The sequence below is a fragment of the Molossus molossus genome, unplaced genomic scaffold (genome assembly GCF_014108415.1).
Source record: "Molossus molossus isolate mMolMol1 unplaced genomic scaffold, mMolMol1.p scaffold_m16_p_8, whole genome shotgun sequence".
NCBI classification, from domain to species: Eukaryota; Metazoa; Chordata; class Mammalia; order Chiroptera; family Molossidae; genus Molossus; species Molossus molossus.
This window is the reverse complement of record NW_023425402.1, coordinates 2,959,882-2,983,974: the sequence shown is the minus strand read 5'-3', so window position 1 is coordinate 2,983,974 and position 24,093 is coordinate 2,959,882. Positions and strand designations below refer to the sequence as shown.

The window sequence follows — 24,093 nt, the reverse complement described above, 5'->3', positions numbered from 1 at the left end:
CAAACTCTTGTCTGTGCAGGGTCAGCTCCTGCAGGTCAGACCCCAGGGGAGCCAGGGCCCCGGCTGTCCCAGCTGTCTGTGACTGACGTGACCACCAGCTCTCTGCGACTCAACTGGGAGGCGCCCTCTGGGGCCTTCGACTCCTTCCTGCTTCGATACGGGGTCCCGTCAGCAAGCTCCATGGGGCCGCCTCAGCGCCCCCTGCTGCAGCGGGAGGTGACCATGCCCGGGTCGCAGCGCTCGGCCGTGCTCCGGGACCTGCGTCCCGGGACCCTGTACAGCCTGACACTGTATGGGCTGCGCGGGCCCCACAAGGCGGACAGCGTGCAGGGCACCGCCCGCACCCTCAGCCCAGGTGAGGCCCGTGCTGGGAGCCGGTGCCCCAGCCAGGGGAGGCTGGAGAGTGGTGCAGGGTGTGAGCACAGCACAGCACGCCCATGTCGGTGCCTGGAGCCAGCTGGCCGGAGGAGGAGGGGTGGGATCGGGCGCAGGGCCCCTGCTCCATGCCCTCACCGTTGTTACTTGGTGTGCCTCTCCCCTCAGTACTGGAGAGCCCCCGTGACCTCCAATTCAGTGAAATTGGGGAGACTTCAGCCAAGGTCAGCTGGATGCCCCCACCATCCAGAGTCGACAGCTTCAAAGTTTCCTACCAGCTGGCGGATGGAGGTGACACCCTTTGCCCATGTCCTCACTGCTCTCGTTTCTCCTGCACCCTCCATGCTGCCCACCCTACAGCCCCTCCTGGCTCCCTGGGCAACCTCCCACGCCCACCATGTTTTCAGGGGAGCCACAGAGTGTGCGAGTGGACGGCCGAGCCCGGGCCCAGAAACTCCAGGGGCTGATCCCAGGCGCCCACTATGAGGTGACAGTGGTGTCCGTCCGAGGCTTTGAGGAGAGCGAGCCTCTCACCGGGTTCCTCACCACGGGTGAGATGGGTGGGCCTGGGCCGGAAGGGGAGCAGGAGGCAGTGGGTGGGGGTAGTTGAGTGGCAGGAGGGGAGGGGTGCTGGAGGGTCTCATCATAGACCAGAGGCCCTGGAGGGTTTGGGAAGAGGGGTTGGGGAGAGCAGCAGGGTGCGCTCTGAGCGCCTCCCTTCTCCCAGTTCCTGATGGCCCCACGCAGCTGCGCGCACTGAACTTGTCGGCAGGAACCGCCGTGCTGCACTGGAAGCCCCCCCAGGCCCCTGTGGACACGTATGCCGTCCAGGTCGCAGCCCCAGGCGGTGAGCAGGGCTCAGGCGTCTGGAGGGGACTGTTCAGAGAAGCAGAGCTGAGGCGGGCTGGGCTCTGGCAGGGCAGCTGCTGACCCCTGCCATCCCCCCAGCCCCCTCTCTGCAGGCCTCAGCCCCTGGCAGCGCTGTGGACTACCCCCTGCACGGCCTCACACTCCACACCAACTACACAGCCACCGTGCGTGGCCTTAGGGGCCCCAACTTCACCTCTGCAGCCAGCATCACCTTTACCACAGGTGCCTCCTGTGAGGTGGTGGGTGGGAGGGCAGCCGCAAGGAAGGGCCTCGTCTCCATCTTCTCTTCCCCGTTCCCCTTCCAGGGTTGAGGGGCCCCTGGGACTTCGAGGCCAAGGAAGTGACCCCCCGCACAGCCCTGCTTACTTGGACAGAGCCCCAAGTGCCCCCAACTGGCTACCTGCTCAACTATGACACCCCTGGTGGACAGTCCCAGGTGCGCCACCCTGCCCCACTGGCCAACTCCTCTCTCTGGGTTCTGCTCCAGGAGGGGCTGCCTCTGCCTCCCTGTCCCCTGACCGGCCCCTTTTCTACCCCACAGGAGATCCTGCTCCCAGGAGGTGTCACTTCTCACCAGCTCCTGGGCCTCTTTCCCTCTACCACCTACAGAGCCTGGCTCCGGGCCATGTGGGGCGAGAGTCTCACGCCGCCCATGTCCACCTCCTTCACCACTGGTGCTTGGGTGCTGGGCCTGAGGTGGGGCTGAGTGGGCAGCAGGGGTCTGGGAAACGGACTGACCCCTCCCTGTGCTCTCCCCAGGTGGGCTGCGGATCCCCTTCCCCCGGGACTGTGGGGAGGAGATGCAGAATGGGGCTGGCACCTCCAGGACCACCACCATCTTCCTCAACGGCAACCGCGAGCGGCCACTGAACGTGTTTTGTGACATGGAGACCGATGGGGGCGGCTGGCTGGTGGGTGCAGCCGGAAGCCGGGGTCTGTGCAGGGGCTGGCTGCTGCACCAGGAGCCACAGGCTGACAGTGCCCCTGCCTCCCAGGTGTTCCAGCGCCGCATGGATGGACACACAGACTTCTGGAGGGACTGGGAGGACTACGCCCATGGTTTTGGGAACATCTCCGGGGAGTTCTGGCTGGGTCAGTGCCTCACAGGGGTCGGGGGGACCAGGGAAGGGACAGGAGCCCTGTGGACAGCAGGGCCCTGGTGCGAGCACGGTTCCCACCCCAGGCAATGAGGCCCTGCACAGCCTGACGAGAGCCGGAGACTACTCCATGCGCGTGGACCTTCGGGCTGGGGACGAGGTGGTGTTCGCCCAGTACGACTCTTTCCGGGTGGACGCTGCCGAGGACTACTACCGCCTGCACCTGGAGGGCTACCACGGCACCGCAGGTAGGGCTGGGCCGGGGCGGGGCGGGCGGGGCAGGGGAGGCCCTCACTCCTTCCCTTGCCCACCCACCAGGGGACTCCATGAGCTACCACAGCGGCAGTGTCTTCTCTGCCCGGGACCGAGACCCCAATAACTTGCTCATCTCCTGCGCCGTTTCCTACCGCGGGGCCTGGTGGTACAGGAACTGCCACTATGCCAACCTCAACGGGCTCTACGGGAGCACAGTGGACCACCAGGTGAGGGCGGGGCAGGCGCAGCTGGGGCTTGGCTGCCTGGATGTGACAGGACAGGTGACTGAGCCCTCAGGGCCTTCATCTGTGAAGTGGGACAGTAATGTCATCTCACCACGGTGTTGGGAGGAGATGGTTTATTGGATGGAAAGGGTCAGCTCAGCATTAAGCCTCAGTCCTTTGCAGTTGGGAGTTATGAAGGCAGCAGGGCGGGCAGAAGGTTGATTGATTTCTGGGAACCAGCTCCCCAAAGGGGCAGGGGTGGGAGGGGAGGGGATGTCTGCTCTGACTCTCTCTCCACACCTCTTTCCAGGGAGTGAGCTGGTACCACTGGAAGGGCTTTGAGTTCTCCGTGCCCTTCACGGAAATGAAGCTGCGACCCAGAGGCTACCGGGCGCCCGCCTGGGAAAGCTGAGCCTCGGCCCACCTCCCCCACCCGCTACGACTGCCAAGCACTGAGGGCCGCGGAGAGAAGAGCCCGGCCGCCTTCACCACCCAGCCGCCAAAGGAAGCCTTCTCCGCCGCGACCTCACAGCACTATGTTTACAGGGGGGTGGGGGTGTACAGGAGCAATAAAAGGAGAAACTGAGGCACGAGACTGGCCCGCGTCCTGCCCATCACTGGCACTCGCCCAGGCCCCCGGCGTCTGCTCCCCGGGGCTGCAGCCGCACCTGGAAAGGCTGCACCGCGAGGTTGACGCCGCAGCGGGGCTGGGGCTGCAGGGAGGGCAGGGCGCCCGGCGGCGGCAGCAGCGTGAAGGCCCGCAGCAGGCGCGCCAGCACCACGAACAGCTCCAGGCGCGCCAGCGGCTCGCCCACGCACACGCGCGCCCCGCAGCCGAACGCCAGCGCTCTGGGGCTCGCCCCTGGCGCCAGGAAGCGGTCTGTGGGGGAAGGACAGACCTGGTCAGCAGCCGCAGGGACCAGCCCGCGCTGCTCCCGCCCACGGCCCCTCCACACACGCCCACACGCACCCGGCCAGAACTCGTGGGGCCGCTCCCAGGTGGTCTCGTCCAAGTGGGCGCCTTGGAGGTTGGGGATGATCACTGTGCCCTCCGGGATGTCGTAGCCGAAGATGCTGAGGGCAGGGTGGAGTGAGAGGCCCGCCAGGTCCCCGCCTGCTGTCCCGCTCACCCCTACCTCCCTGGAGGTCACCTGCTGGGCCGCGTGGCGCGGTGTGGCAGGCCCAGGGGCACGACCGGCCGCAGGCGCAGCACCTCTGCGATGGTGGCGTTGAGCAAGGGCAGTCGAGTGCGGTCCTTGTACGGGACTGGGGAGCTCCAGGCCCCAGGCCCCAGTTCACGGTCCAACTCCTCCTGCAGTCGCTTCTGAACCTGGGAAATGGGGGCAAGTCTAGTGCGGACCCAGCCCTGCTGCTCACCCTCTTCCAGCCATGCCTGGAGCACCCACAGAAGCCTTTGTGCCGATTAGAAGTCACCCTCCCCACCCCGCTAACACAGCCTGTACCAGGGTAGAGTGACAGACACCCAGGAAGGAGCCTGCCCCCAGGGTGCACCTCAGGGTGGTGAAGCAAGAATGCCACAGCCCAGGAGAGGGTGGTTGAAGTGGTCTCGGTGCCGCCGATGAAAAGGTCCACCACAGACATATGCACGTGCCCTTCAAGGAGCTGTCCAGAGCCCGCCTGCACGCGCGGCTCCCCCAGCCCCTGGAGCATGTAGTCCGTCAGGTCCCTCCAGCGGCCTGCCGCCATGCTCTCCTGGGGAGGGAGGGCCCGCCTGAGCACCCGGCTGCCGGAGAGGGTCTGGGGTGGCGCCAGTCCGAGGACTGGGGCAGCCACGTGGCTGGCTGTGGGCTGAGCAACAGGGTCCACGCACAGTGCCCACCTTGTGCCGTCTCAGCTGCTGCTCCACAAGGCGGTCCCTGTTCTGCACAGCCTGCTGCAGCCTCCGGAGGCCAGGGCTGGGGAAGAACTAGGCAGGGAGCGAGAGAGTGTAGCTGCCGGGAAAGCAGCCTGTCCCCCGCCCACCCCGAGGAGCCAGGGTGTCTGGACTCCACCTTCTCACCCTGAGAAAGGGAACAATGTCCAAAATTTGGATGGACCAGTGGTCCCAGGTTTTCATCAAGTCCTGGACACAGTCGTGAAAGATGTGTACTAAGGTGTCCTCCTGCAGGAGGAAGGACTCCTTTCAGTTCAGGATGAGGAGCGGGGCGGGGGGGGGGGGGGGAAGCATATGTGAGCATGAGGGAGCCTTGACCTGGTCTCCAAAGGTGAGGCAGCAGATGACGCTGCAGGTGAGCAAAGAGAACTCCTTCTGGATGGCCACCGGGGTGCCGGCCTGGGCTCTCATGCGCTGTGGAGAAAGCACGAGCTAAACGGGCCAGGGCCGCTGGGAGAGGTGAGGCCGACCTGGGGTGACCATGGGGTCCAGCTTCACCTCGCAGAACTCCTGGGTCAGCTGCTCCACCAGGGGCTCCACGGAGCGCATGCCCAGCAGCAGAGCCGAGCGGGTGAGTCTCTTGTGGGCCTTCCAGAGCTGGGAGTAGTCCCCAAGTGAAAGGTCCTGACTGTACCGAGACACCAGCTTGTCTGCGAGTAGGGGTGAGGGGCGAACTGACCAAGGAAGCCATGGCTTGCCTTCCCTGCCTCTCCCAGCCCCAGCTTCTTCCCACCCTTACAGGATGGTATGTGGGGTCTGCCGGCAAAGTCCGCCCACTTCTTGACCATGGCCTCCTCAATGGTCCGCTTGGAGTTCAGCACCACCACATCTGGGGAGCGCCAAAGCAGGATGTCAGCGGGGAGCACCCGAATCCCACTGTGGAGGGGCAGGCGGGGCAGGAGCTCACCTTGCAGCCCTAGGCGGAGCCGGTAGATGGGCCCGAGTTTCTGAGCCAGGCTGAGCAGGTAGATGGGGAGGTTGGGCTGCAGCAGATGCAGGAAGCCAGGGACAAGAGGTGGGAGGTGGAGGCCCCTGAGCTTCCACTGGCCCCACAGCAGGTGGGCACTGGCCAGCACAGTGAGCAGCAGCAGCCCGAGGAGCAGCATGGCTGGAGACCCGTGCAAGGCGCTGGCCTGGCCTCTTATAGCTCTGGAGGCCCACCATCCATCTCCCTGCGCAGGCTGTTCTAGGTCCTTCCCTTGGCTACTTCCCCCAGGCCCCTGCCCACTGTCCCACCCACAGAGTAGCACACTCTTGGAATGGCACCAGGCCCGTTGGCCTTGGGGAGTCCATATTTCAAAGAACGGGCCTTTCTTTCTTCTTTCATCCATCAAGAAGAAAGGAAGACGTGCACAACCCTGACCTTTCTCCCACGGCCAGCCTCAGCTCTGCGGCCCCACACCAGCCTGCAGGAAAGTGTCCACGTTCTGGCCGGAGCCCTCTCCCACTGCCGCCCCGACGGAGCGGCTTACTGCTGCCACTTGTCTCCAAGGGAAAGTGGCAGGCACCCCTCACGTGCCCCAGGATCGTCTGAGACTGAGCGCAGGGGTGTCCACGTGGCTGGGTGTGCCTGGATTTTCCTACACCACACCTGTAGTCCTCTGTAACAATTATCAGTGCCCTATTTCACTCTCAAGAGTTGAAGATGAATACGGTTCCCAATTTGGAGCTCTTACCAGATACTTTCTGGTTGCAAGGAAAAGAGACCAATTTGAAGGACTTAAACCAAAAATAAGAACTATTACATGAGTACCAGGGGCATCTCGAACCCGAGAGCTCGTGTGGAGGCCCTGGGCCACCCGTGTGCTCTCATCCCTCCTGTCCCGCAGGTGCTCAGTGCGCAGAACAGGCTGCCTCTGGGGTCAGAGTCACAGGACACAGCTCCAGCCCAAGGGTAAGTGGGGCTTCCCAGCACAACTCAGCATGGCCCCCATGATTCCAAAGTCCCCAAGAAGGAGTTCAATAGCCACAGCTGGGGTCAGGGGTCCAGCCCTATCCCGAGAGCTGTAGCCATAAGAGGAGGGGTCCCATTGAACCAAGTAGGATTATCATGGACCAATTTTATGGGTGAGGTAGGTGGCAGTTGAGGGGCTTAGAGGAAGGTTGGGGGAGAGACCGCCAAAGAGGAGGGGGATGGCTCAGTGAGGTTAGGGCCTCCTGGGGGCTAAGGGCTTGGAGTGACCTGAGGCCCAGGCCATCCCCTGACTTCTCACTGCTGGCTCTGGGAACTGACCCAGCACCAGGGCTAGAAGGTCGTTCCCTCAGAGCTGCACCCAGAGCACAGGCTGTGCCACTGCAGAGACTGAGTTGAGGTCCCAGTCGCCCCACCCATTAGCTTGGAGCCCACTGTGGGTCCTGGTGGGAGGGTGCAGGCTCTGCCTGGATCGGTGCCCAGGGCCGGGAGAGAACCAGTTTCCGGGGTTGGGCTGCTGCCTTGCTCAGACCCAGCCCCAGCTGTCGCTGAGTCCTTGGCTCACATAAATGTGACTGGCTTTGGGAAGCAGGCTGCCGGGTAGGCACAGGGCCGTGTGACCACAGCCCGAGGAAGCCTCTGAAGCACTGGGGGTCGGAACCTCTTCGAGTTGCACGGACAGCAGGGGCCCCATTCGAAAGGAGGGACCTGGAAAGCTGGCCAGCTTCACAGACTCCAGCCCCATCTCTTTCACAAACAACCCTCCAAATCAAACTCCAACCTGATGAGTCACATGCAGGGCCCACAAACATCCTTGTCCCGCCCTGGCCTCATGCCTTTCATACTTTCTCCTGCCTAAAATCCCTCATCTAGCCACTCTCTTTCCTACATCCTCAGCCTTCAGAACCTCAGATGTCACCTCCTCCAGGAAGCCTTGCCTGCCCCCTTCTCCCATCCCCCCAGGCTAGGTCCGATGCCCCATGTGCCCCACGGGACCACACAGCTACCCAGTCACTCCTCTGAGGACAGGGCTTGGCACGGAGGGCAGAGTGAGATCCATGGTGTCTGCAGAGCGAATGGCAGGCTGCTGGGCTCTCAGCAATTTCTCTGATGGGTTCTAGGTCAGCCCTAAGGACCCAAGCGGTGCCACCACAGGGCGGAAAGCTAGGTCGGCAGGTGGGGGGTTGACCTCAAGAGAGCAGTCCCCTGAGTGTTGACACACACCAAAGGCAGCCACTTGGCTTGTTTAAAATCAGTCCCCTGCCCTGGCCGGTTTGGCTCCGTGGTTAGAGCATTGGCCTGTGGTCCAGAGAGACCCGGGTTCCGTTCCCACTAAGGGCATGTACCCCGGTTGTAGTTTGTCCCCGGCCCTGGATGGGTCGTGCGGGTGGCAACCACTCGATGTGTCCCTTTCATGTTGATGTTTCTCTCTCTCTCTCTTCCTCTCTCTCTCCTGCTCTATCTGAACAAAATATGGAAAAATGTCCTCGGGTGAGGCTAAAAAAATAAATTAAATCAGTCCCTGGAAGAAGAGAGCATCAGATCTGGGGATTATGCAACTCTGGGAATGTTTCCTAACGCCACTGATAACGAGGTCAAGTGTCAACAAGATTTCAACAGACCAGGCCTTAGCCAACAGCCCCAGAACTGCCGACTGTGCCAGACAGAACGGAGACGTGGGCCGGACGCCGCTCCTGAGGCACAGGCCCTGTGGGCCCAGCCTGGCAGCGTCCGCACGGCACCGAGCGCCCTGCAGGCATGGCGAGGGCAGGCCTGGATGAGGGTGCTGGGTCCCCAAGGTGCGGGCCGTTGGATCACAAGTCTGCTCAGGAGGTCCTATGATGGACTGAGCTCCCAGTGAGTCATCTGGGAGGGGTGAGGGATCCAGGGGTCACCCAAGCTCCAAGAGCCTAGGATTATGCAAACCCTGGGCTGTCCCACCCCCGCACCGGGGAGGGGACACTGCTCTCAGCTCTGGAGACACACGCGGACACTTGGCTGTCAAAGGTCTTTATTGAGCCCTGGCCCGCCAGGGGCCAGCCTGGGGGGAGAGCAGCCTCACACCTGGCACCCCTGGAGGCTGTACTCCTGCAGGAAGCTGCGGAGCTGGGCACAGGCTGCCCGCTGGCGGGTGCTCCGGCACAAGCGCTCAGAGGGCATCTCCTCAACCCAGCTGTTGGAGTCCAGCAGGTATTGGGGTCTGTGGGAGCAAAGGGCAGGCAGCAGGGGTCAGGAGGAAGGGTACACCGGACAGGAGAGCACAAGACCCCTGGCTTCTGAGGGAGTAGGGCCTAGGCACTGGGACCCGGTCCCTCACGAGCTGTGACACCAGCAGGAGACCCAGGGGCCCAGAGAACTCACTGTCCCTTGAGGTCATGGGTGGCCCCGTCCAGACCCATGATCAAATACTCTTTCCCAGGTTCCAAGTGAAGGCGGCAAGAAGCTCGAACCAAAAAGTTTCGGGTCTGACCAGCAGTGGCCTGGGTGTCCTTGGCTGAGGGGCAGGAACAAGAGCCATCAGTGGGGGAAGGAGGGGCAGGGCCAGCACAGGGCCAGGGGCTCAGCAGACAGGGGTCCCCTGGACCCGCCCGCAGGCCCTGCTTCCACTGACCAGCCCAGAGCGTCTAAGAGCTGGGGCGATCTCAGCTCAGACTCTTCTGAGTTTTTATCCCCAGGTAGCCGGGCCCCAAACCCTCAGCCCCCCTCCCCCCCGCCTGCCGGCCCGCCGGCCCCTCGTACTGAAGTGCAGGACTCTGCTGATGCTGGTCTCAAAGAGGCGGAAAGCAGCTCTGGAATCTTCTCGGAGAACCTTCACCTGGAAGCCTGCGTGAGTGTTTAGGGAAGGAGAGGAAGGAGAAGGTGAGCTGCCCAGGCCATCCACGGGCCATCGCGGCAGGCGAGACCCGAGACCCGAGCGCAGGGCCGGAAGAGGCCCAGCGGAACACTGACCATAGTCCACACGGGGGTAGTAGCAGGCGAACTTCATCCTGTAGCCATCGTCCTCCACCAGCCCCCGCTCCAAGGCGCGCCGCTGCCGAGGGCACTTCCCTAAAGCCAGGGCCCAGGTGAGCCGGCGCCCCGGCAGCCCCGCCCGCCCCGCCCGCCCACCCCAGGCCCCGGCTCACCCTCGGCACACTGGCAGACGTCAGCAGAGCACAGTGTGGACAACAGTTTGCTCTTGGTCGGTGCTCCGTAAAACACAGAGCACTTATGCTCTGAGGAGAGAGGAGAGGAGAGTCAGGGGCGCCGCCCTCGGCCACCAGCCCCTGGCGCCCCCGCCCCGCAGGCTCACCGGGGTTGTAGTAGTCGTACAGGACCGCGCTGGCTGGCTGCACCAGCCCCACCGCCACCTCCTGCACGGCTCCGAAGCCCACGCACTCTCGAGAGGTGGGGACCTGCCGTTGGGGGGGGGTCAAGGGGGGGTGTCAAGGACCACTCCCTGGGCCCTGCGGGCCTGTGTCACATTTCCTCGGCCTGGCTCTGGCGTCTGCTGGTCTCATCTTCAGTGTCCTTCACATTCTGTTACCTTCCGGCCACCAGAACTCTAAGAGCTGCTCCCAAGGTCCCTGCTGACCTCACTGCCCAGATGATGACCTCACCCGGGTCTCTGGTCTCCAAGTGCCTCTGCAGAGTCTCACACTGCGGACACATTCTCCACGCAACTCTCCCTAAGCTCGGGCTAGTTTCTGGACCATTTTCGCTTCTCACCTGGTTGTTTCTGACACCCCCTCATCTTCCCTCCCAGGGCCCCAGCTCTTCCCTACAAAGGTCTCTACCCCTCCCTGGCTTTCACCAACCCCTTCCAGGCTGCTTCCCACACAAAACTTTCAGCCTTATTCCTGCATTAGGATTTTTGCAGGATGCATAAATTCTCCAAATTCACTCTGCCTGCTCCCAAACCCACTCACCCTCCTGACAGCCTGGCTTCATCACAGACACGACGAGGGCCTCCTTCACCTGCCACAGCCTAAGTGCAGCTGCTAGTCCCTGGGACCCTGCCATGCACCCGCGGGCCCAGCACCCCTCCTCATGCCCACACCGTGCGGTGCCACCAGACCTGCCAGCACCCCTCCGCAGCTGGCCCCTCTTTCCCACTGTTTAACCTGACTGCCCTGTAGCCCCCGACAGGGTCTGCCCCTCTGCACAGACCGGGGAGGGTCTTCCCTGACTCACACGCCTGGCTAATGGGTGTTTCTGTATGAACGTGCCTTTTGCATTTTCTCTAAGAGGTCATAGTAAACGCTCCAGAAACTCTGAGGGCCATCAGAGGGTTGATGACTCTTTGTTTTAGCCAAACAGGCCACAAAGACAAAAACAACTCATCTATGACCAACATCACTTTATAACAGAAGATACTCTTTCATATTAAAATAAAACTGGGAAGGTCAATATAAAGAACAAAAGCAAACCTTTCAGTGGAATACATTCAGCCTGTGACAGGCGCCCTCTCAGCTGTGCCCCCCAAACCTCCTTAGGGCTCAGCTCCTGCCGGCCTGCAGGCGTGGCCTCCCAGGCTCCACCCACCGCACCCCATAACTTGGCCCCGGCTCCTTCTTGACCTGCCTCCCCCCTCACATCAGGCTCTCCCGGGGGCGCTGGCCACGGAGGCAGCACCTCCTGGGACTCAGCACAAACTGTCACCCGCGCGCGCCCCCCCCCACCCCCTCCCACCCCCCGTGGCCTCCCCTGCTCACCGAGTCGAAGTACAGCAGGACGTGGGGCCCCTCGGTCTCAAAGTGACTCACATAACGGTCAGACAGGGAAGTCAACTGCGAAGAAGGAGAGGGTCACGGAGACGGGCTCGGTGCCTGGAGGGCTGCAGGGACGGAACAGGGCTCCCGAGGACACGAGCCACACCTTCTCCAGGTCAGCCCGCAGGGCGTGGAATCCACTCAGGAGGGTGATGTCCGCGATGGCCATGCCCGACAGCCCCAGACTGCTGTTCCGCCTGCGGAGAGAGTCCTGTGGTCTGCGTGCCTGCGCCCGCGGCTGCCCCGCCCGGCGAGCGGCCCCTCAGGCTCACCAGATGCACACAGTGTACTGCACTCGGGGCTCCTGCTCCTCAGCCGCCTTGGGCGCCTCCCTTCGGCGGCGGCTCCTCCGCCCCTCAAACAGCTGCAGGGGTGTCACGGGCTGGGAAGGGGCCCCTGGGTCATCCCCAGGGAGACCTGGACTCTCGGAGTCCTCTTCCTTCCCATAGTCCTCCTCGTCCTCGTAGTCCTTGTAGTCCTCGTTCGCCTCCACTGCACGAGGGAGGCGCTGAGACTCGGCCCCTGGCACCAGCCCTGGAGGGCCCGTGGCACCAACCCCAACACTTACTTGTGTACTCGACATGGCCCATGACTGTCACCTCAATCTGAAGATCCTGGCAGGTCGTGTTCTTCATGTCCAGGACGTTGTAGGTACGAAGGACCTGGCTCAGCAAGGGGCATGGAGAGAACGTGGGACCTCTGGGGCCACAGACACCTCTCCAGAGACACACCCAGGGGAGCTCCCTGGGCTGAGAGCTTTGAGGCCTTGGGCCCCTTCCCGTCGTCCTTCCTGACCAGTCCATAAGCACGAACGGCCTGGAGTTGGGGTGGACGGTGAGGCAGCAGCAGCGCCTGCCCTGGGGACCAGCCCCCACACGTGCAGGGAGGCTGTGAGGGGCAGTCGGGAAAGGCTTCTGGCCAAGGCTTGAAGGGGGAGGAGTTTGCCTCGTGGGAAAAGCGGCAGAGGGAGGACATTCAAGGTGAGGAGACCTATGTAGGCAAGCACCCTGCCTCGCCAGCGAAGAGTCCGAAGGCTTGTCTGACCAGTGTCCTGGAAGGTCAGTTTCACTGTGCGGTGACAGGGGCTCAGAGCAGGGAGACATGGGCGTGGGAGACGTCCCAAGACTGTCTCAGCCCGAGTTCAGTGAACAAGTGACAAGGACCCTCGGCACTAGAGGGCAGAGAGGCAGTTCCCGGGGCCACAGCCGGGCTCGGGAGGGAGGGGCACTGGGGAGCCTCCAGAGGGCAGCTGGGCTGCTGGGGGGGCGGGGCTCTGTCAGGCAGACAAGGGGACAAAGGAGGAAGAGGGGCCGTGGCTCAGGAAAGGCCCAGCTGGGGCACTGGGAGTGTGAGCTCAGTGCTGAGGGAAAGGAGGTGACAGGTGCCCAGGGAGGGGGAGACCAGAGTGGGGGGCACCCGGGATGGAGCGCGCAATGCCAGCCCGGGCCCCGCTCCCACCACACAGCTCTGCCACCGCTCTCCAGCCCGGGACCCCGCTCCCACCACACAGCTCTGCCACCGCTCTCCAGCCCGGGACCCCGCTCCCACCACACAGCTCTGCCACCGCTCTCCAGCCCGGGACCCCGCTCCCACCACACAGCTCTGCCACCGCTCTCCAGCTCAGGGCCCGCTCCCACCACACAGCTCTGCCACCGCTCTCCAGCCCGGGACCCCGCTCCCACCACACAGCTCTGCCACCGCTCTCCAGCCCGGGGCCCGCTCCCACCACACAGCTCTGCCACCGCTCTCCAGCCCGGGGCCCGCTCCCGACCACACAGCTCTGCCACCGCTCTCCATCTCAGGGCCCCCTCCCACCACACAGCTCTGCCACCGCTCTCCAGCCCGTGACCCCCGCTCCCACCACACAGCTCTGCCACCGCTCTCCAGCCCGGGGCCCGCTCCCACCCACAGCTCTGCACCGCTCTCCAGCCCGGGGGCCCCGCTCCCACCAACACAGCTCTGGGCCACCGCTCTCTCACCCGGGCCCGCTCCCACCACACAGCTCTGCCACCGCTCTCCAGCCCGGGCCGCTCCCACCACACAGCTCTGCCACCGCTCTCCAGCCCGGACCCGCTCCCACCACACAGCTCTGCCACCGCTCTCCAGCTCAGGGCCCACTCCCACCACACAGCTCTGCCACCGCTCTCCAGCCCAGGGCCCACTCCCACCACACAGCTCTGCCACCGCTCTCCAGCTCAGGGCCCACTCCCACCACACAGCTCTGCCACCGCTCTCCAGCTCAGGGCCCCGCTCCCACCACACAGCTCTGCCACCGCTCTCCAGCTCAGGGCCCGCTCCCACCACACAGCTCTGCCACCGCTCTCCAGCCCGGGCCGCTCCCACCACACAGCTCTGCCACCGCTCTCCAGCCCGGGCCCGCTCCCACCACACAGCTCTGCCACCGCTCTCCAGCCCGGGCCCGCGCCCACCACACAGCTCTGCCACCGCTCTCCAGCCCGGGCCCTGCTCCCACCACACAGCTCTGCCACCGCTCTCCAGCCCGGGCCCGCTCCCACCACACAGCTCTGCCACCGCTCTCCAGCCCGGGACCCCGCTCCCACCACACAGCTCTGCCACCGCTCTCCAGCCCGGGCCCGCTCCCACCACACAGCTCTGCCACCGCTCTCCAGCCCGGGCCCGCTCCCACCACACAGCTCTGCCACCGCTCTCCAGCCCGGGCCCCGCTCCCACCACACAGCTCTGCCACCGCTCTCCAGCCCGGGGCCCGCTCCCACCACACAGCTCTGCCACCGCTCTCCAGCCCGGGCCCCGCTCCCACCACACAGCTCTGCCACCGCTCTCCAGCCCAGGGCCCGCTCCCACCACACAGCTCTGCCACCGCTCTCCAGCCCGGGCCCCGCTCCCACCACACAGCTCTGCCACCGCTCTCCAGCTCAAGGCCCACTCCCACCACACAGCTCTGCCACCGCTCTCCAGCTCAGGGCCGCTCCGCCCACGCCCAGGTGTCCGGTGCTGTGGGCTCTCACCTTCAAGGTCCCTCTGCTGTTTCCTCCCACCTTCACATTGATCTTGCTGCCCAGGGAAAACTTCAGGAGTCGAAAAGGGAAAGAGACATCAGAGGGCACAGAAGGGCTCGCTGTATGTTGTCCTGACTTCTCCCTGAAACAAGCCTCCTCCTCTCCCCCCTCACGTTTCCAGTTCACACCTCTATGCACAGTGTTTTACGCCAGCCTCCTAAAGCCCTGTTGGGTAGGCTCTGCATACGTCATTTCCAAATGCAGAGAACGAAGCTCAGACATCGAGCCCAGATCCCCAGCCAGGAGGTCTTTGCGCAAGGGCACCAAGAGGAGTGCTAGGGGTGCCGCAGGCCCCGCAGACTAGGCCCGGGTGTCATGAACCAGGGGCGGCGGCTCACCTGCAGCTCCTCCTCCAGCCCCTGACTCTGCTGGTGGCTCAGCTGCAGCACGTGGGACTTGAGCCCGTTGCGGCCCACAGAGCTGAAGGTCACGTTGAGCCCCCCCGTCTCAGCAGAGTGGGAGGCAATCCAGTAAGCAGACAGCGCGTCCAGGGCGATCACCGTGTCCTGGGGGAGGGGCCAGGGCTCAGGCGCTTGGCCTCAGGACCCCCCCCCCCCCCCCCGAGCCTCATAGGCCCTACCTGGGTGCTGCGGAACCCGCCTTGGAAGCTGCTCTGGCGGGTGAGCCAGGCTGCCACCTGGTCAGCCATCTCAGCCTTGCCCTCCCGGAGCAGCAGGTGCAGCAGGCCGTAGGCTGTGGTCTCAATCCACAGGGCTGGGGCCTGGGGCACGGGGTCTGCCGGGCTGCGGGGAGCAGGGGTGGGCGACACGACGTTGCTCTGAGAGCTGATGACCGAGCCCCAGTACAGGTGATCTGGAAGGGAAGGGGTCCCAGCGGTGAACAGGGAGGAGCCTGGCTGTCAGGCTCTCTTGACTCTGCCCTGGCTGTCCCTGCAGAGACTTTCACTCCTTCTCGGGGTCTGGGTTCAATATTTCCCTTTGGGCACACTCAGAGGTCCCAAGGTCCCCCAAATCACAGGGTCAATCCCGAGACCCGGGACCCTCACCGCCGGCCTCCTGGGCCATGGCCATGAGGTTGTTGTGGGCCACGTCCCGCAGGTCCTCAGGGGCCTTGGTCAGCGTCAGCGCGTAGGCTGTGATGGCAGCTGCGTGGGCACCCAGGAGCCCAGCACTTGCTTTCGTCCCCAAAAATGAGTTTGCATTTGAGATGGAAGTTTCCTAGAAGAAAGTGGGGAGGAGGGTCTGTGGGCCGGACCCCTGGGGTCCTGAGGCACGATGGGGGGGGTCCGCAAAGGGGAAACCCGTGGTGCCCTCACCACTTTCTGCTTCAGCTCTGCGTTGTCCTGGAAGACGGCCAGCCCGTGCTGAAGGGCGATGACCACAAAGGCTGTCAGGGCCACAGTCTCATCATTTCCTACCAAGCCCCCCTGGTTGGTGCAGGGAGGAAAGAAGGCGTCAGCCAGGAAGGGGAGGGGCAGCAGAGCCCCCCCCCCCCCCCCCCCCCCCCCCCCCGTGCTCGGCCCAGCCCCCTGGCCACACACCTGCATGGCCCTGTGGAGAACCGGAGAGGGGTCCTGGAATGAACCGTCGGCCTGCTGCTGGGACAGCAGCCACCTGGCTGTCTCCTGCAGCTTTTCAGGTGAGTCGCCCACCTGTTCTTGGGCCAAACTCAGTACCTTCAACACGAAGGCTGTGAGCCTAGAGGGGGAGTGGCGGCTGGGGTTAGGGACGGTGCCGTAGGCAGCACAGGCCCGCTCCCAGACACCTGGCTCGTTGCCCTCCCGCTGTACTGGCCCTGGCCCCGCAGCCCTTGCACCTCTCGGAGCCCAGCACCTCTCCCCCAGCCTCACCAGGTGCTGCTGTCCCGATGCAGCCACGCCCCATAGGAACCATCTGTCTTCCGAAACTGCTGGATCCGCATGTAGCCTTGGAGAGGAAAGTTGTTGCTACGTGTGCCCAACACCACGCACCCCATTTCCATCAGGGACCCTTCCCCACCCCTGCTCGCCCTGCGTGCAGACCTTTCTGGATCAGATCCACAGCGTGGTCCTTGGTCTCTGGGGGCAGCTTGCCCCACTGCTCCGTCCTGTCCAGGTACTGGGAAGCAGCCAGTGTCGGGGCCAGAAGGACCATGGTTTGCTCCCCGCAGCCAGACGGAAGCTTCAGGAGGGAGGCCACGCCTCCTGGTGACAAGGCCCCCCCAGAGCCCAAAGTGTCCAGTGGATCTGAGGCTATAGGGGAAGGAGAGGGTTAAGGATAGAGAGCAGGTTTGGGCACCCTGGGTCAGAGGGTCATGGGGTCATGGGATCAAACAGGTTCCATGTGAACCTGAGGGTGGCTGCTGGGAGGGACGGGAGGACACTCCCACCTGTAACCCTGACATAGCTGCTGCCGCCTCCATCGGGGATCATATTGGGGTCAGAGTTGCCAGGAATTTCCAAGGTCCGGCCACGGTAGTCTGGGGGAGATGGGGTAAGTTGTTAGTCTGTCCTGATGTCCACATCTCCCTCCACCTACGACCCCCTTAGGACACCGATGGCACGGGGCCGGGGGTCACTCACCCAGCGGGTTGAGTTCATAGACCATCTCCTCCATGTGGATGGCCCCTTCCTTCTGTCTCGGGGAAACAGAGTCTGAGTCACCACCCCGGGACTGCAGCTGCCCCTCCCAGTCCCCAGGACTCGAGTTTGAACTCCAGAAACAGAGTTAGATCAGAAATGCAGAAGACATAAACTGACCAAGGAGTTGGGTTGAGGTACTGGGCCTCTGGCCTGGCCAGCAGAGGGGGTGCAGGGGGTGAGGGGGTAAATCTGGGAGCCTGGGGATCTGGCTTCAGGAGTGCTCCACTCACCTCAATCTTTAGAATCTTGGACACTGCATCCCCTACAGGGAACTCCACGGACCCTCGAGCCACCACCTTCAGGGACACGGCCGCCGCCGCCGTGGGCACCACAGAGAAGCCAACAGGCCGGGCAGAGCGTGCGGGCACCAGCACCTGCTGGGCCAGTCCTCCGCCCCCAGCCAGGCACAGCCCGTCCACCGGGGACACGTGGACGCTCATCTGGGGGCAGGAAGATGGGCATGGCCAGAGCCCTGGTCCCGCACCCGCCCGGGCTCCCACCCACCCCTGGGCACACAGGCTCCTGCAGGCCCACCATCAGATCTTTGTCCAGGTAGTTGTAGAGGACGGGCCGCAGCTCCAGCTGCTCAAAGCGGCGAACAGAGACGGGCAGGCGGAGGTGCAGGTGGAACTCCCGGAACACTCGAAGCCGGACGGGTGTGGCCACACATAGGCCTGGGGGGGCAGGATCAGTTCAGACGCCTGGGGGCCCTCACGAGGGAGGGGCGGGGGACCCTTCTCTGCCTGCTGTCTAGCCTCCCAGCCCCGGAGCAGGCAGCACAGAGGTCCCTTCCTTCTGCACCCCTCCCTCGCACTCAGAGAAAAGAACTGAGTGGAGGGGAGAAGGGAGGCGGCCGGGCAGGGCAGCCCCACCTGTTGCTTTGGACAGGCTCACACCATGGAGCTCCCACGTGGTCAGAGAGTCGGGCAGCACCTGCGGCACCCTGTGGCGGGAAAGGTGAGGGGACATCACAGGCGGGGCCTCGAGCACGCACGCCCCGCCCGCCCGCAGACCGGCCCACACGCCCTCACTGGAGGAAGCGGTCCACGAGCTGCACGCTCCAGAGCCAGTTCTCCGGGAAGAAGCTGCGCACAGGAATGTCGTCTTCATCCATCAGGTCCTCCTCCTGCAGGATCTCCAGGGCTGGGGACCACAGTGCAGGGGGGTGAGGGGCGGCTGTGCCCTCCCAGGTTCCCCTGCCTGTTCCACAGCCCCACCCAGGCTCACCTCGGGCGAGGCCCACCTGGCCCCTGGCCCGGGTCTTCTTGCGCAGGCCCTCAGCAAACCGGCAGCAGGACAGGAAGGGCTCCCGGCAGGCCAGCTGCTGCACACGGGCCGCTCGCTGCTCACAGGAGCGCGTCATGGGCAACCGTGTCAGCCCATCCTGGCAGCAACGCTTGGCTGCTGGGGAGGTATACTGGCCCACTGCAGGGCCACTGAGGGTGAGCTCAGGACACACAGGGCTCCCCCCGAGAAACCAGGAACTCCAGAGAGGCCAGTGGAGAGCCTCCTGCCCCCTCCGCCAACCCCAGGACTTGGATCTCTGGCCTGAGTACCACACACTGCTTCCGAGAGGCAGACCCTTTCTCCTGACCCGTGGTCCCTGTGAGAGCTTCATCGGCACCTACAACTCACACTTCTCATTAACTGCCTTCTGGAAGTTCACATTTCTCTTTTTCCGGGTTTTCTTCTCCTTGGGACAGCTCAGACCTGGTAGAGAGCAGGACTGTAGCCAAGCCTGGGGTGTGGCTCCCACCTCCCCTCCCTGCTCCCCTTCCCAGGCTCCTATCTTACCCTCAGGCCGCTCCTCCTCCCTTACCCTTCCACCACCCACCCCACTTCCTCCTCTGGTCTCACTCTTTCTGACTGAGGTCCATTGGTGTCCATCAGAAAAGGCCAGACCAGCTGCCTCAAACACCTGCAAGGCACTGTCCCCGCCCCCCGGACCACAGCCAAGGTCATAGCTGTTCATGACTTCGAAGACCTGGCAAGAAAAGGCAGGGCCGTTGCAGAGACAGGAGTGGCTGAGGGCAGGACTGACTGGTGAGGGCAGGGTGGACACACATGAGACACAGTGGGAAACAGACCGCAGCTTGAGGGAAGGCTGGCAGGAGCCGGCGGGCGGCCTGAGTGAGGGCCAGGGGCTGGGCCCCGGGCCCCGGGCGCAGGGCAGCAGGAGAAGGAGCCACAGACCAGGAGGAGGGAGGCCAGGGAGAGGGTCTTACAAACCTTGCCCATGTCCAGGGGCTTGTGGGACCTGCCACCCACAGCATACAGAGCGGTGTCCACAGCTCCCAGGGCCACCAGGGCTGAAGAATCTGTGCGCAGCTGGAGCTTCACAGTTTCCCCCGGACGATAGTCCTTGTGACTGTCCACATTCAGCTCCAGCTGGCAGAGGCGGGAGGCGGGGCAGTCAGCGTGGGGAGAGCTTCTCTTCTCCTTTCCTTAGCCCACCCCACCCCTCCCGACGGTTACCTTGCCCTCACAGGCCCCCGCCTGGACGTCCACTCGCAGGGAGTTGGCCACGGGGAGGCCCCTGTGATAGTAGAAGGCCACAAAGTAGAAGGAGGGCGCCAGGCGGTAGTCCACATGCACGGAGACGGAGGTCAGGGCCCTCCTGGGCTCTCGGCTCACAGACATGATCTGGCCCCGGGACAAGACCTGGGGCCAGAGTGGTTTCCTCTTCACTCACATCCCAGCCCTGAAAGCACTCCCCACCTAAGGGCTCCTTGCTGCCTGCGCCCCTCCCTGCACCCTGCATCTGCCAGCCCAGGCCGGCGCACCTCGCGGTGGCGCGGAGAGGGGCCAGCGTACCATGTAGTAGTAGTGAGAGAAGCTGGCCCCGCTGATGCCCACGGCTTGCAGGTTCAGGCTGAGAGTGTCCCCAATCCGAGGGGGTTTAGTGTCCAGCCGTTCAATGGACAGAAACCCAGAGCTTCCTGAGGTGGGGGCTCTCACGGTGAGCTTGGCTGTGGCTGGATGAGGGGAGCCTGCAGACAACTGGACAAGGGTGGGGCAGGGCAGCAGGGTGGGTGGCAGGGCCCCAGGCACTCAGCTTTGCCCCAAGCCCAGCCCTTCTTTCCCTCCCCACGCGCTCCCATGTGTGGAGTCCTACCGAGAACTGTACTTCTGAGGTGGTCTGAGGGACAGCGAAGGGGATAATGACTTGGCCGCTCCCATCTGTGTGTCCCTGGGAGTCACGTGTTTCAGAAGCAGCTCCAGGAGAGAATGTGGCAGAGACTTTGACAGGAATGCCAGAGGCTGGGGAGCCTGACATGTCTCGGACCAGGGCCTAGGTGGGTGGGGAGGGGCAGGCAGGTCAGAGAGAGGCCCTGGGCTCTCCTGCTGAACACCCTCCCCACATGCCCCCCCTCTTCAGAAGGAACCTGCAGCAGAAAGGAAGCCCCAGGCACGAGGTGTCGCTTGGTGTGGCCAAGGTCCAAGGAGAAGGGAGATGACACAAAACGCCAGGATGTGAGCTCTGCCTCCTCCATTTCTCCCCCTGCAAGACATGGGGCAGAGAGGGGTGGAGGGAGGCCAGGGAGAGGGGCAGGAGAGCGAGGGGATGCGGACCGTGTTTCCTGCCCACGGGACAGTGAGCTCCTCAGGGCCCAGGCCTCTCCCCCTCACGTCTATGTTTGCTGAGCAACACAGGAGCCAGCACAGAGGCGGACGGTAGGGCACAGGGCACGCGGCAGGTCTGCTGGAGGAGTGGGTGGGGGAACGGTGCGCGAGAAAGATACACTGAGACAGGGAAGGTGTTTCTCCCCAGAAACCTCCCAGAAGCATACTGGGAGAAGCAGTCTCCCAGACCTTTCCTGGCCTTGGGTCCCAGGTGAGGGTGAGAAACAAGGCGGGGGAGGGGGCTGGTATTGTGGCTGGAGAACAGTCAGCTCAGAGGTCAGAGGCTACAGTCTGGGGTCACAGTCAGGCCACACCACTCACCTGGAGACTCAATGATGGCTGCTGCCACATAGAGGCGCAGCCCTGGGAGGTCAGTCAGAGGAACGTTAACCTTCTCCAGGGCACCCTGAAACTCTGCCTTGGAGAGGGAGACCTGGCACTGGCCCTCCACCAGCTGGGAAAGAGGAAACAGCACCTAGGTGAGGCCTGAGTCTCCTACAACCCTCTTCTCCTCACCTTCCTCACCTCCCCACCCCCACCTCTTCTCCTCACCTTCCTCACCTCCCCACCCCCACCTCACCTCCCCACCCCCACCTCTTCTCCTCACCTTCCTCACCTCCCCACCCCCACCTCTTCTCCTCACCCCCCACCCACCTCTTTTCCCTCACCTTCCTCACCTCCCCCACCCCCACCTCTTCTCCTCACCTTCCTCACCTCCCCACCCCCACCTCTTCTCCTCACCTCCCCACCCCCACCTCTTCTCCTCACCTCCCCACCCCCACCTCTTCTCCTCACCTCCCCACCCCCACCTCTTCTCCTCACCTCCCCACCCCCACCTCTTCTCCTCACCTTCCTCACCTCCCCCACCCCCACCTCTTCTCCTCACCTCCCCCACCCCCACCTCTTCTCCTCACCTTCCTCACCTCCCCACCCCCACCTCTTCTCCTCACCTCCCCACCCCCACCTCTTCTCCTCACCTTCCTCACCCCCCACCCACCTCTTCTCCTCACCTCCCCACCCCCACCTCTTCTCCTCACCTTCCTCACCTCCCCACCCCCACCTCTTCTCCTCACCTTCCTCACCTCCCCCACCCCCACCTCTTCTCCTCACCTTCCTCACCTCCCCCACCCCCACCTCTTCTCCTCACCTTCCTCACCTCCCCCACCCACCTCTTCTCCTCACCTTCCTCACCTCCCCCACCCCCTCTTCTCTCTCAGGTCCTCACCTCCCCACCCCCACCTCTTTTCCCTCACCTTCCTCACCTCCCCCACCCCCACCTCTTCTCACCTTCCTCACCTCCCCCACCCCCACCTCTTCTCACCTTCCTCACCTCCCCCACCCCCTCTTCTCTCTCAGGTCCTCACCTCCCCCCTACACACACCCCACGCTCCCTCCTACCTTGATCTGCTTCTCCAGCCCCCGAAGGAAAGTCTTGTCACCGTTCTCACCCAGGAGCGCAAAGCGCACATAGGCCACCCCTTGCACTGGCTTTCCATAGATGTACCTGTGCCGTAGAGATTGGGAAGAGGAAATCAGGGCATGATCTGGGAGGGAAAGGCCGGGGGAATGGAGGGAAGTTTATACTGCAGAGGTGCCTTGAGAGCAGTTACCTGGCCTGGATGTCTAACTGGATGTCCCCAAGCACGCCAGGTGCTGTCAGGAGGTAGGGCTGCCCAGGGATGATCTTCACCTCAAAATTGGGAAGGACTGAACCAGGACAAGGGGGAAGGCAAGTCAGACTCTGTGGAAGTGCCCTTTAGAGACTGCCACCCCTCAGGGCAGCGGCTCCCCTGTCTCCCTTCCCCACCCTGCTTCCACCCCTCTCCTGCAGCCCTTATCCCTTCAGGAAAGAAGCTGCTTGGCCCTTGTGTCTCCAGCTCTCACCGTATTTCTTCACCTCAAACTGGGTGCTGCTGTTGGATTCTGGGCCGTCTGAGAATCTGGCTGAGATCTTCCAAGTCCCCGGCCTGAGGACAGACAAGGGACTCAGCCCACTTGTGCAAGAGGCCCTGGGAGAGCCAGCGCCAGCTCCCTGGGACAGGGCTGTGGGGCACACTGGAGGCTAGGAGCTCGGTCTGACGCTGTGTGTTGGAGTGGAGGGCAGGGCACTGGAAACTGGGGTGGTATAGCAGAGGGAGCTCACTCTGAGATGTCCGGGATCACAAAGTCATCCTGGAAGATGGACGTGGGCACAAACACCTGCTTCTTCCGCACACGGAGGCCTTGAGAGTTCTGTGATGGGAGGGAAAGAGGTCATGGGTAGGAGGTCAGATCAGCAGCGCTAGCTGATCAGGGAGGTCAGAGGTCCGGGACTCACCTCCACGGTGACTGTGAGGCTGTCTACGGACGGGCGCATCTTTTGATCCAGAGCAAAGACCCGGTACCGAACTGGGAGTGGAGTGTTGAGAGGTGAGCAGCAATGCGCATGAGTGGGGTGGCGGGAAGGGGGGACAGGCGCTCGCCAGGCAGCCTGCCTGCGGCACTTTCAGGTTACTTCAGGTAGGGGACTGGAGGGAGTAAAGGGCTGAGACTCACCCCGCTGGCCAGGGTTATAAATGGGCTGGTCGGTCTGCAGGAAAAGGTGCCCCCGGCGAGAGGAAAAGAGCAGGTTGATGCCCTGAGTGTCCACGTCTTTGGACAGAGAGCTTTTCAGCCATGGTGACTGGGCCACCAGCTGAACCTGGGGGCCTCCAAGGAGGCTTTTGAGGCCACAATTCTCAGCATTTTGGGGGAGTATCTGTCAGGAGAGGGGGAGGCAAAGGGAGCAGGTCAGAGAGAGAGCAGGAGAAAGCCAGAGGCTGAGAGAAACAGGGAAGGCCAGCGAGCAGACATGTACAGAAGACAGAGGAGACAGGGTGGGAGGCGCCAAGAACAGCAGGAAGAGTGGCACCCAGCTACCTGGAGACTGAGGAGAATGAAGTCTTTTTCCGAGGTGAGGAGGAAGTCCACCTTTGGGGAGCAGGAGACATGAATTTTGTATGGGTTTCTCAGGAACACTGATCCTTTCACTTCCTGTCCTGGGGGAGCATCCTGGAGCTGAAGCCCCACCGACAGGGGGACCCCCAGGTGAACCACGGAAGGAGAAAACAGGAGCAACCTGGGGAGTACAGGCAGGGTCAGCAGTGGGGCTCCTCAGCCCCTCCACCCCTGTGCCTCCACTCAGCAACCACAGCACCCTGCTCCCAGGACCTGGGCTTCTGCAGAGACACAGCAAAGAAGCTGGATGCCCAGATCAGCCCCCAGAGGAGCCTCATGGCTGGAAGACCCGAGAGAGACCAGACCCGTCTGTCTGTGTGCCCCTTTCTGGTCAAGCTCTGCCTTGGAGCAGAGTTGACTCTGGACTTTGCCCCTCCCCTGACCCAGCTAAGCTGGGAAACCACGTGACAGCCAAGAAATAAAACTGGCCCCAAGCCCAGTGTTGGGGGTGGGGGGGACACCCTGGACCTCTGAAGGAGTCTGAGGAAGTCATGGC

General features: G+C 63.5%; 3 protein-coding genes across 3 annotated transcripts in view; 1 reads left to right on the top strand and 2 right to left on the bottom strand.

The window, feature by feature from the left end:
* The window catches only part of TNXB (tenascin XB), a 61,140-nt gene extending 57,731 nt beyond the window's left edge, over positions 1 to 3,409 (top strand). Inside the window, exons 33-44 of the mRNA XM_036248631.1 lie at positions 20 to 355; positions 544 to 666; positions 783 to 926; positions 1,103 to 1,222; positions 1,324 to 1,467; positions 1,551 to 1,681; positions 1,787 to 1,919; positions 2,005 to 2,156; positions 2,241 to 2,337; positions 2,429 to 2,590; positions 2,661 to 2,824; positions 3,132 to 3,409. Of these exons, the coding sequence (XP_036104524.1) occupies positions 20 to 355; positions 544 to 666; positions 783 to 926; positions 1,103 to 1,222; positions 1,324 to 1,467; positions 1,551 to 1,681; positions 1,787 to 1,919; positions 2,005 to 2,156; positions 2,241 to 2,337; positions 2,429 to 2,590; positions 2,661 to 2,824; positions 3,132 to 3,233 (1,808 nt within the window). The 3' untranslated portion in view covers positions 3,234 to 3,409. The remainder of the gene's footprint in view (positions 1 to 19; positions 356 to 543; positions 667 to 782; positions 927 to 1,102; positions 1,223 to 1,323; positions 1,468 to 1,550; positions 1,682 to 1,786; positions 1,920 to 2,004; positions 2,157 to 2,240; positions 2,338 to 2,428; positions 2,591 to 2,660; positions 2,825 to 3,131) is intronic.
* A 26-nt stretch (positions 3,410 to 3,435) lies between these two features.
* LOC118621110 (steroid 21-hydroxylase) lies at positions 3,436 to 5,821 on the bottom strand. Its single transcript, XM_036248399.1, has 10 exons — positions 5,623 to 5,821; positions 5,455 to 5,544; positions 5,214 to 5,365; positions 5,034 to 5,129; positions 4,842 to 4,943; positions 4,662 to 4,748; positions 4,334 to 4,534; positions 3,973 to 4,151; positions 3,792 to 3,895; positions 3,436 to 3,701 (listed from the first exon to the last, which is right to left on the bottom strand). Exons 1-10 carry the CDS (start codon positions 5,819 to 5,821, stop codon positions 3,436 to 3,438), a joined length of 1,476 nt encoding a protein of 491 aa, XP_036104292.1.
* A 2,800-nt stretch (positions 5,822 to 8,621) lies between these two features.
* On the bottom strand, positions 8,622 to 24,082 carry LOC118621124 (complement C4-B-like). The gene is made up of 41 exons (XM_036248416.1): positions 23,811 to 24,082; positions 23,520 to 23,718; positions 23,157 to 23,358; positions 22,939 to 23,009; positions 22,765 to 22,853; positions 22,506 to 22,588; positions 22,232 to 22,328; positions 22,020 to 22,125; positions 20,943 to 21,075; positions 20,384 to 20,499; positions 20,113 to 20,289; positions 19,812 to 19,997; positions 19,473 to 19,658; positions 19,227 to 19,385; positions 18,855 to 18,981; positions 18,633 to 18,707; positions 18,225 to 18,422; positions 18,029 to 18,140; positions 17,870 to 17,940; positions 17,532 to 17,671; positions 17,228 to 17,437; positions 16,938 to 16,989; positions 16,745 to 16,834; positions 16,398 to 16,607; positions 16,227 to 16,302; positions 15,918 to 16,074; positions 15,693 to 15,803; positions 15,423 to 15,594; positions 14,997 to 15,229; positions 14,755 to 14,922; positions 14,366 to 14,425; positions 11,947 to 12,040; positions 11,651 to 11,870; positions 11,485 to 11,575; positions 11,322 to 11,396; positions 9,920 to 10,022; positions 9,753 to 9,842; positions 9,577 to 9,675; positions 9,367 to 9,450; positions 8,989 to 9,121; positions 8,622 to 8,827 (listed from the first exon to the last, which is right to left on the bottom strand). Exons 1-41 carry the CDS (start codon positions 23,873 to 23,875, stop codon positions 8,686 to 8,688), a joined length of 5,262 nt encoding a protein of 1,753 aa, XP_036104309.1. The 5' UTR covers positions 23,876 to 24,082; the 3' UTR covers positions 8,622 to 8,685.
* Between the last annotated feature and the right edge of the window lie 11 nt (positions 24,083 to 24,093).

Bases quoted from the DNA above. Each gene is read 5' to 3' on its own strand.
- LOC118621110 (XM_036248399.1), bottom strand. From the start codon at position 5,821: ATGCTGCTCCTCGGGCTGCTGCTGCTCACTGTGCTGGCCAGTGCCCAC. The intron at 5,545-5,622 runs GTGAGCTCCTGC...GGCGCTCCCCAG, and splicing joins GCTCCGCCTAGGGCTGCAAG to ATGTGGTGGTGCTGAACTCC. The intron at 4,749-4,841 runs GTGAGAAGGTGG...CTCCCTGCCTAG, and splicing joins ACATTGTTCCCTTTCTCAGG to TTCTTCCCCAGCCCTGGCCT.
- LOC118621124 (XM_036248416.1), bottom strand. From the start codon at position 23,875: ATGAGGCTCCTCTGGGGGCTGATCTGGGCATCCAGCTTCTTTGCTGTG. The intron at 17,941-18,028 runs GTGAGGGCGTGT...TTCCCGCCACAG, and splicing joins CTCGTGGACCGCTTCCTCCA to GGTGCCGCAGGTGCTGCCCG. The intron at 11,576-11,650 runs GTGAGCCTGAGG...CTCTCTCCGCAG, and splicing joins CAGTACACTGTGTGCATCTG to GCGGAACAGCAGTCTGGGGC.